The sequence below is a fragment of the Pteropus vampyrus genome, unplaced genomic scaffold, assembly GCF_000151845.1.
Source record: "Pteropus vampyrus isolate Shadow unplaced genomic scaffold, Pvam_2.0 Scaffold190, whole genome shotgun sequence".
NCBI lineage: Eukaryota > Metazoa > Chordata > Mammalia > Chiroptera > Pteropodidae > Pteropus > Pteropus vampyrus.
This window is the reverse complement of record NW_011888971.1, coordinates 89,821-100,473: the sequence shown is the minus strand read 5'-3', so window position 1 is coordinate 100,473 and position 10,653 is coordinate 89,821. Positions and strand designations below refer to the sequence as shown.

At 44.3% G+C, this 10,653-nt stretch overlaps 1 protein-coding gene across 1 annotated transcript in view; it reads right to left on the bottom strand.

Annotated features, from left to right (window-relative positions):
• ADCY2 (adenylate cyclase 2) overlaps nucleotides 1-10,653 on the bottom strand; it is a 182,743-nt gene that overhangs the window by 85,928 nt on the left and 86,162 nt on the right. Inside the window, exons 7-11 of the mRNA XM_011371402.2 lie at nucleotides 10,374-10,532; nucleotides 9,397-9,529; nucleotides 7,948-8,124; nucleotides 4,446-4,489; nucleotides 774-854 (exon numbers count right to left, since the gene is read on the bottom strand). Of these exons, the coding sequence (XP_011369704.1) occupies nucleotides 774-854; nucleotides 4,446-4,489; nucleotides 7,948-8,124; nucleotides 9,397-9,529; nucleotides 10,374-10,532 (594 nt within the window). The remainder of the gene's footprint in view (nucleotides 1-773; nucleotides 855-4,445; nucleotides 4,490-7,947; nucleotides 8,125-9,396; nucleotides 9,530-10,373; nucleotides 10,533-10,653) is intronic.

Sequence of the window (10,653 nt, the reverse complement as noted above, 5' to 3'; positions counted from 1 at the left end):
GAGACAGCATTTTAGGTGAAAATCATTTACATTTTTCAAGAATCGCCGTTCATGAAAAAAATAAAATAGTCCGGTTTCCATAAGGATAGAAACTTTGCCACAAAAGCTCTTCATTTGGACCTACTGATATTTTCACTACGATTTAATTCAACAAACTGATTGAATGCGTGATGGGTGCCAGGCACCACGGAGAGTCATCTAGCTTCTGCCCTCTGTGAGTTCAACCATGACAAATGCGCCTAAGGGGGCGTCAAAGGCTGATGAATATCATCATTCTGTCCAGGCCACGAAGGCCACCGCCTTCTTTATTTATTTTTTTATCCGCATCTCTTGGACCATTTAAAACTATAATGACAATTCATAGACTGAATGGACACATTCACAGAATTCACAGGCTTCACAGACTGATACGGACCACACACACAAAAAAAACTGGTCTTATTCCTATCGCTCTCATGAATTCAGATTCTAATGCTCAAAACCCTTCTTCCACATCTGAGAACATGTCCTCTGATCTTGAAGGGCGATCAATGCATTTTCAGGGGACAGTGTGAAGTAACACGACTTAAAGGTTTGGCTACATGAAGTCCCGTTGCTCTTCGATGTTACTTACTGAATACATTTTCTATAACTTTCCTCACCATGTTTACGCCTCATGTTGTTCATCAGTGACTTACTTGGAGAGTACTGATTAGGTAGCAAATAACCATCTTTTCGAATAATAGGGTTTGAAATAAGAGACAAACGATAATCGAAGATGAAGACGCACTCACTTTTGGGCATTAATTCCATCAATTGCTTGAATCATCCTTTCATTCAGTTCTTCTTCAAACCTTTTCTTTTGTGACTTGGTTCTGTATGAAAAAGGAAATATAACAGCGTAAGAATCTTATTGCTAAACTAAATATTAAGCCCATATTTTTTTTCGATGATGCTAAAACCTCCGTTTAATTTTGTTCATCGAGTAAAAAAAGGAAAAAAAGGAAACGGGTCTATGAACAGCCTTTTCTCTGTTAACAGCGGCCGCTCGGGGATGGAGAGAACTGACTCGTTTTTGGTGCAGTAAATCACGGCCTTACCATTCACTTAGAGTGAAATTTTATTAGGCAATCGAAAGCAACACTGACAGATAGGTATTTGGTGCTTGAGATAAAAGAACTTTCTGTCCTCGGAGGCGCATTAGCCCTTGACTTTTTGCCTTTATAAACTTTGTTTTATGACAGAACACACTGGCTTTGGAAAGTCCCCTGCAAAAAAATTCAGTTCGGTTGACAAAATAGTTATTCCGTGGTCATGTTTTCACTGGTCTGTTTTCAAGAATTTGCAGTACTCTAATATTATTTTTAGACATATCAAAGCTCGATTGCATGTGTTTAAATATTCCCCAGTGTCTGAAAGCACTGTTCACAGAAAAGCCCACTTATATTTGCAGACCACTCACTTGGTCTGGAAGCAAATAATCTTCAGCCGTAATGCGCTCTGTAAATAAATTATGCCAAAATAATAATGAGTCCCACAAGGCTAATTTGACAATTAGCATGAGAATGATGTCAGGGAGAAAACCGAACTAATATCTGCTTTTAAAAATTAAATACCTACTTCAAAGAGTAAAAGAACAGGCTGATGCTCGCCAAACGGGACTGACTCAGCTTGCACCTGAGCCCAGGGGACAGCAAGTCACCTAGTCCACTGTGCAGTGAGCATGTGGCTTCTCTGTGTCCTGGATGGTTAATGTGCTGATTGAATAGATGTTCTAGTCTAGAATAAAAATAACACTTTTCCGAGTTCGGAATTGCCGCTAGATATAGACAGGAAGAGCATTGCATATCTGATGTCACATTGATCGGTAATTCCATCTCATAGAGTCATCGTTAATACGATGATGGGCATCGCGGGTCCATCATCATCTATGGCTTTGTGTGTTCAAGTTCTGCCTTCTTTAAACAGGCCAAGGGCAGTTTCGGTTCAAAAACAGAATGATATTAAGTGATCCACTTACAGATACAGAACCAACTGAATTAACAGGAGTTAACATGCCAGATTCCAAGCCGATCGAAGAAGGCTGATTAATTTTTATCCTTCTTTTGAAAAAAGCCAGGAACCTTAGCAATCGTCTAGTCTGGTTCATTCTCATTTACAGGTGGGGAGCTACCTCTATTTTGGACCCTTCTTCATCTTATTTTTAATCTGCTCTTGACTCGATTTGAGTTTCTTAACTTCAATTTGGTGGCTTCCTTTTTTTGCAAAGTCTCAAGTCTGAGAACAAACAGTGGTAGGCAGCTCGAGCTCACGGGAAAACAGAATCCTTCAGTGTTATGGGGGCTGACAATGGATTTGCCTTTGTGAATCGGTTTTAGAATCAGCTTGGACAATGTCTGCAAAGCGCTGCCAACAGTAAAGACGGCCCACGAAGTAGCCGATAAATGCACATCACTTCGCATCCTTTGTATCCATTAATGATCTGGACAGTGATTCTTAACATGTAGACAGCTTGCTTGTCTCTGTAGCTTTGTGACCTCAGCGATGAAGACGATAGGACACCTTTGGGGTAGATAATCTATGCACCAGCAGCTCTTAATCTGCCAACTGGCGTTCTGTTTCTCGGCCGTCCAGCATTGCCGACTTCCCCTCGTTCCTGCCTCTGGTCCCGCTGCTGGGCCTCGCCACTGCTGGCTGCCCCTAGTCCCTCTTTCTTTTCAGTTCCTCTCCATTCTTTCTCCTGAGCTCCTGCTTCAACCTGTCTTAGACCCACACCTGGTTTATTATATTTAAACAGGCATGAAAAAGACCGTGTATTATCTCAAATGATGCTTCAATAGCATGTGACGCCAACTCATGGCCAGGCTGGAGGGTTAGAGAGGTTTTATGATGTTGGCCACGTGACAAAGCCAGGACATGTGAGAGAGGCCCAGGTGAAGCTGACTCAAAAGTTGAGCTCTCCCCATGAGGCCTTGGGGCCACCAGAGATCAACCACAATGGATAAAAGGGAATGGGAATAGAAGAGGCTCTTCGTGAGGCAGGCAGGCAGGGCAGGAGAGCGGCTAGAACGTGGGCTTTGGCATTGCGGGGCCAGGGCGCGAATCCTGGCCTCACCTCCACTGGCTACATGACTCTGGGCATTCTCTTAGCCCCTCGTGATTCAGCTTCTTCCCTTCTAAAAGCATAATGGTCATGGCGTCTGGCCAGGAGGAATGCTGTAAGGATGAAGTTCGATTTCCACATGCCTAGTACAGATACCAATAAAAGCTTATGCTCTTCCAGACGGCACTGGTCCCAGAAGACACTGCCCACATAATTTTGGTGATCCACAAGGCATGTCACAATGGGATTTCAGCACACAGACTCTCAAAGCAAAATTTCAGGGGAGAGCAGGTAGATAAGAGAAGAGATACCAAGAATAAAATCAAAGGATGTCCACGACGCTTCCGTGCACAGCTGCTTGCAGACGTGCTAGCATCTTACTGGCCACAAGAGTTGTGCCTTCTCACGTATATTATGGAGTATATTATGGAGTCTGTAATATTATTCCTAAAATTAGCTCAAGTTCCCATTAATACATTTGTCACTTAAAACATAACGCCTCCATAGCTCAAGAATCCAATTGTCCTTATAACACAGGTCGATGAATGTTACATTTCTATGTTAAAATTTCAAAATTTTACACAAAATGCAAAGTAGAGGTCATTACAACAGATAAAGTCACCTAGAGAGATTCTAGAATAATGTGCATTCTTTGCTATGTTTTGCAGGTAACGATCTAGCTAATTGAATTTATTTTTTGCTTGGCTAGAAAGCATTTTCTATAAGAATAAACCCACCTCTCTGTGGGGGAAAGAAAGGCTGACTTAAGTTTTAGATCTTTCATGAATTATGCTAATGTCTTCAATACAATGTACTTGATTCCCGAACCAAAGCTGACGTGCAGCTCCGACCCCAGAAGCAAGAGGAACATAGAGAGGAAAGAGATCAGAACCTGTGAGTCCACTGTGGCTGGCAACAGAGGACCTGGGGACATTTGTGGGAAGCAATTTTTTCTTTTTCGAGAGGGTTGGACAGCCCTTCTTTTCACTATAGAAAGGCTGGAGTTATATTGCTTTTATCTCCGAGATTCGACACACACACAAAATAATTTTAAGCAACATACTCATTTTAAGAAATTCAACTTTTTACCACACACTAATATTAAAAAGAGTCATTTTAAGAAAAGAATTTCAAGTTCCAAAGTGATTACCAGGTGGTGTTTTCCTTTCCCTCTCTTAATTCTAATAGGATGACAGTAATAATCCTATTTTTAGAAGCTGAGAGCAATTTAATAGGGCTTTTCACAAGTAGCTGCTCTTTTAGAAGAAGTAGCCTTCAAAATAACTATAATTGGTGATAATTGCTTTCAGAAATAAATGGAAAATAAGCCTTTAAAACTTAGAAAGTGGAACATATACCATACCTTAAGGTGCGATTTTGAAAGTTATGCTGACCCATTGGTACATCCTATTAAAAACAAAAAGAGGTTATTAGTTGCCAAATACATACTTTGAAAATCATGTTGCAATGATAATTATAACATATGTCTTCTTTTATCATGAAAAGTATCATTAGGTAACAAATAATTACCCATGCGGAGAAAAATAGCTTAATTATCAATGTAAAAAGATTAAAAATTCAGTTTATAGTTAGAATGTTGGTGTCGTCTATAAATTCTGGATGCTGGGAGGACCAGGATGGTTGTCTGTACTTTTAAAATACATCCTGATATTCAAAGCTACGATTTCAAACAACGGCCTGCAGAAAATCATTTATTAGCGTTGTTGTAGACAGCTTACGATCATGTGAAAATGTAGTTTGGCATCGGACAAATATTTAAAAAGTGCTTTAAAATATGATCATATGCACAAAATCTACAGTCGATCCTTTTCACTGAACTGGGCTGTTAAGAAATGGTACCATTGGTTAAGTATGCGAAATCGTGAATCATTGATCAGAAAGAAGAAATCAATACATGAGTGCTGGGAGTTCGTGAAATGAGAAGGACACACTGGTCAGGGTTTGCAGTGGGGGACTCACTGCCAAATGCTCAACCACAGACCAAAAAACCTCAAGATCCCCTTTTCTACATTATTAGTGAAAATTAAAAACTGGAACAAAGTGGTTGCAAAGAAACTTTTCTTTTTGCTGCTTTATCTCCAAGCTTAAGATTAGAAAATACGGCTAGCCTAGGGAAAGGCAAGGCATTTTTTTTTTTGAAAGGAATAACTGAACTCCAAGTTTTATTACATAAAATAAAATAATGCATGATTCGCCAGCTCTATCAATGTTGAATCAAGAGCCAATGGAGCTCTGAGAGAGAATTAGATAAAATAGATCACTTCTGGCAATGACAACTGTTCGACCCTGGAATGCATTATGAAGAATGACGACGGGCTCTTTCTGACAGCCAGGGGCATGGCTATGTCACATCTTAGGGGCTCCACGTGTTACTCAAACCCTGGGGATTTTCTTAAGATATTCTTTCTGTCTTGCTGCTGAGGCGGTCCTTACATTCTGCACCTGTGACCGGTGAGGCCAGCCAGGTAAGACAATTGAGTTTGTTCTCAGAGGTCCTCTGCCTTTCACAAACTCCAAGTGCTAGACAGGTGCAACTGTCATGAAGGGGTCACCTTCACTAACATGACAACGGTTACGGCCAAGCCGAAATCCTTCCTGTGGCCCCTGTCGAGATAATAAGGGGGACTGCTAGGTGCTTGGGACGACAAAGGCCGATGAGAAATAACCAGGACAACATCAATGACACACCTGAAAATACCTTTTTCACGGGTATACATAAGAAACAGCACGGAAAATCACGTTCTAATATTTATATATGATTCTTATTTCTTGAAAACCAATCATCCAACCATCCAACTGCTGGTATACAACAAATCTCAGTGAGAAATATGCTTATTAGCTATTAGCGTTAATAATTAATGCAGTGTTGAGACAAACTTATCCAAATTATTATTTTTTTATAAGAGTGATAGAAGCATCGACTTTCACTGACAACCGAACACTAGCATCCTGCAAAGCCTTTCCCCTAACAGCCCTGCGTTCTGGAAGGCCCCAGGTGCCCAAGGGCCCCTCCTGCGACCTCTTCTCTTCTTGATTAATTCCATCCTGCTCCGTGGCTTCCAGCATCACCTACGACCTGACCACTCTCGCATCCACACCTCCGGCTCGGCCTCTTCCCCGAGTGCCAGGTCTGCGCACCCAGCCGCCAACTTCCTAGCTGCACTCAGATGTCTAAAAGGCATATTGATTTAAAGATGCCCATTAGCAAAGTCTTGACTTTTTTCCATCTACAAATGCCCCCCTGGGTTTGTCATCGCAGTTAATGGCATCGGCGCTCCTTCAGCTGTGCAGCCGAAAAAAGTGTGGATTCCTCTTGATCCTCGTACTCACGCGTACCCATTCCGTCACCAAGTCCCAATCGCTCTACATTCAAATTAGACCCTGAACGTGCTTCTCGCTGTTTCCACTGCTAAGATCTTGGCATGAGTGGGCACCATTCGCACTTGGACTCCACCCCTCGTGCTTCTCTGTTCCAGGCTCTTAATCATCTCCTGCCCTCGCCTTGCCTAAGACCATCTAATGACGTCCCGCTACACCTGGACTGAATTAAACACAGTTACCTTACTGTGCCTCACCTCGATGACTTCCCTTCGCTCACTGTTGGTGACACTACAGCCGCACCAGCACCCTCCTCTCTGCCACACTCACCTGCACCTTAGAACCACCAAATTCATTGTTCTGTCGCTTCCTTTTCCAACTTCCTTCTCTTCCTCTCTGAGACCCCGACCTCCCCCCGCTCCACTGCCGTACTCAGAGCGGCCGCATCATTCACTCCCAGAGATATCACGCCGCTTGACCCTCGTCGTGGTCCTCGGCAGCACCTCAAACGCTCCCGTTCCTTTGTTTATGTCCTACTTACGTCCCCTTCTCCCCCACAGAAGACACACCCCTCTAGGACGCGTCCCGCTCTCCCTCGCTGCCTGATGGGTCATGGTCTCCTGTCAAGTCACATTTAGTTTTCAGTTGAGAAAAGAACAAGAGAAGTCGACAAGAGAGACATTAGGAAGCCGAACAGGAATGCAGAGCCGCACCTGTCGGGCTGGGGCGTATCATGGCGACATGCTGGGAGCTTTGGGACACAGGAAGACTGAAAATGTTCTCTTGTACCTGAAAAGCTGGTATGGTATGTTCCTTCTTATCGGCCAATGAGAATTACGTAACAGTTCATTTTCCTTTTTCGCCCCAACTCTATTCCTAACGCAGTTAATGCATTCCACGTGAAATTTTACTCAGAAACTGTGCTACAATCCAACAATGCCATTGGGATGATTCTAAGTGCTGAATTATATTTACTTTTCTCTCCTCCTATGGGGCGTTGAACTTTCTCTCTGCATTTTAGCCATGTTATCAAAAACATCCCTGTTGAAGGGAGCTTTGGGACTTTATGCCCCATTGGAAGGTGGGGTGACATGAATAAGGAACTGCGACAGCAGAAGGTACGTGGCTGCCCCTGCGGCCGGACGTCTGGGTGATGGAGAGGGTCTTAGCGAGGCTGGGGGAACTCCAAGGACACCAGGCCTTCATCGATCCCTACTTCATGGTAGAAAAAGCAAAATCAAACCTCAGCTGACAACAGCTCAGGTGTATGCAGCTGCTACTGTTAGTTGTAACTAACAGTCGTGACTTAGAAAGTTACAACGCCCGGCCCACTAGGTTAAAACCTCCAGCAGTGCGGGGCTGGCGACGGCCCAGGCCCAGGTGGCCGTGAGTAAGGGGCCACAGTGAGGAGCAAGGGGTAAGCTTGCTGCCCTACGGATGGACGTTATTTGGGCAGGCGACGCTTGGGTGTGGGGAGCCGGCTTTCGGCCGGCCGCAGGTGCCGCGGGGCCCCCCGCTCAGCGCACCATGGTGCTGATCTTGCCGTTCTCCGTGGTCATGCTGTCTCTGTGGTGCAGGTGCGCAAAGGGCTTGGCCGCCCCCCACGACTCCAGGTACCGGGTCATGCGCACGGACGCCCTCATCTTGGCTCCATCGAGGGCGTGGCGAGGTCTGAAGAGGTGCTGGGGACTCCGTCGTTCTCCCTTGGGGCAGGAAACAAAGCGTTACCTTTGCGTGCTGCAGATGCACACCTGCTCCTCCCCGCTCCGCCCCTTCTAGAGGCTTCTCTGGACCCAGCGGATTCCTCCAGCATCACCCCCTGGCTCTCTATGGCTCTCGCTGCATCCCCCAGTGCTATAAGCCGAGCGATTTTTTTTTCCAGACAGCAAAAGTCTGGAAAAAATAGCCATTTTAATGCGAAGTTTTATAAAGTAAATTCTAAACATACATGTTGATCTGTTTTAACTTTTTTCAATGGTCGTGTTTCTCTGCAGTGACGGGAGTAGTGACTGGAGCTGCTTTCTGAGGCTAAACCACCTGAACGCCATGTTCTTCCTACTCATTTATTTTTTTTTTCCTTTTCCCCACAGCATGTCCCTGTCACCCCACGGTTTTTCCTTCTTGTCACCTATCTGACTGCGGATTAATTGTCAAGCGAGCTGGACGTTCGTTTCCAACGGCGAACCTGGGGTTTCAGGGAGGCTGCCCTGAGGCCACCCGCTTGGTCCTGTTGATTTTGCGGTATCGGTTTTGACAGTTCTGGGGGACCCGTTTCCTGCCCACATTTGCACGGTCCACCGGCCGTATGATTGGGAGAAGTTATGTAACCCCTCAGAGCTTTGGTGTCCTGATCTGTAATTAGCAATCATGCTCGTTTGGCAGGAATTTGAGAAAGGCCAAGAGGGATGAGAATGCTAAGGGCCTGGCCCTGGCTGCCCCGCGGTGTGGACAGGAGGAGTCAGCCCCTTCCTGGGGACGGGGGACAGTCTCCCAGGTCACAGAGGTCTCTGCTGCATGGACGTTAGACACAGGTCCGCACACACGAGGCCTCGTGCAAAGGCACGTGAGATATTTAGCTGTTACTCTTTTCGAAATGTCTCCTTTTCCTTTTTCTTGTATGTTCATCTTATTTCGCCTTATTAAGTTTTTATCATCTGAAATCCTACGCAAAATATTTTCTCTTTATTCAATTTCCCAACTGCCAGGCTGGGCCCGTGAACTAACACATGCATTGACTGACATACGCCACCTTGTTATACAGAGCGATCATTTTAATGGTTTCTTTAATAAATTTAAATTCATTATTATAAAAGACGTTCCATAATTAAAATGCTACATGGATTAAAGTGATTCTAGAGGCAAAGATTAGCAAAGAATGACGCTGATTCTTAACTAAAAACATCTATACAGTAATTTGACTCTGCCCTTTAATCACAGAAGTCGTAGGCTAATTACAGGTTCGCTACAATACTGACCTTGGGGTTGATCACGAAGTAGGTCTTCACCAGGTGCTGCTTTAAGTACGGGTCCCTGATGTCGCCGTCCCCTTCTTCCACTTTATAAGCCCCGTTCAAGTGCTCCAGGGTGACAGAGGAAATGTGGACGCGTCTGAAATTCCATTTGAAAACGACGAGTAAGATGTATAAAGGTATATGAAGGTCGATTTCCTGTTTATTTGTGATTTCAGAAATAACTCTTCTCCCCCCAAATGAGGGAAAGGCTCTACGTTCTTGATAAAATGAACGGTGATTAACGTTTGTATTCTATTAACTCGTGCTTTAGAAAGACGCCTCCAGAGGTCATGAGCTACTTTTATTTGAAGCTTCTCGGTACTCATAAAAACCCGACCATGGGCGTAGAGAAAAATAGCGAATACGGATTGATTGTATCAGATTTGGGCGTGTCAGGATATTTTTTGAAATGCACGCCAAAGGCATTTTAGGAGGTGTGCTGGTCTGTATTAAAGTATGGGTTTTCTTTCTCAGAGTTTGCTCTCATGATTCTCCAAATTATAGCACTTGCCCCCAAATTCTCTCGTCTAAACTATGCTCTTCTAACCAGAGATGGGTGCCCCAATTTGCTCATTTTCATAGTACTGGTTTCAGAGGTCACCAATAATAAGAGAAATGCTCTAATTATTATTGAGAGAAGTATCTTCACCGCAGTATAAAACACTTTTGACTCGTGCTTCTGCTCGTAACTTTGCAAATAAGTAAAAGTCTGTAATTTAAGATCCGATATTCAGTCTTTGACCATGGGTCTCAAGGGGGATGGGACTGAGACTCGACAGGTCATGTTTATCTGAGAAGTGTCAGGTGTCATTGGGCATAAGTGACACGCTACTAGCAGAGGCAACAGAAGTCATCTGACACAGAGCAGTCGGTTATTAACCCGCCAAACTGTCATCTCTAACCCCGTAGCCAACTTAAAGGTAGTAACCCAGAGTCCTTACCCGGGAACCCCTCCGGCTTCCATGTGATTGGCCAAGGTGACGTCATGGGACCACACATCGTACTGCCACTTCTGCAGACCAATCACGCCGCAGAGGACATTCCCGGAATGCACCCCCACGCGCATGTTGATGTCGACTCCTGTAGCATCTCTCACTTTCCTAAAGACAAAAAAAGTTACATCGCCGTCCGGAAACGGCCTCTTCCTCCTTTACCTCTTGGCAGATTTTCAGGGTGTTTTTTTTGTTCAGAATCTCTCAGGCTGGTGGAAATATTATCACA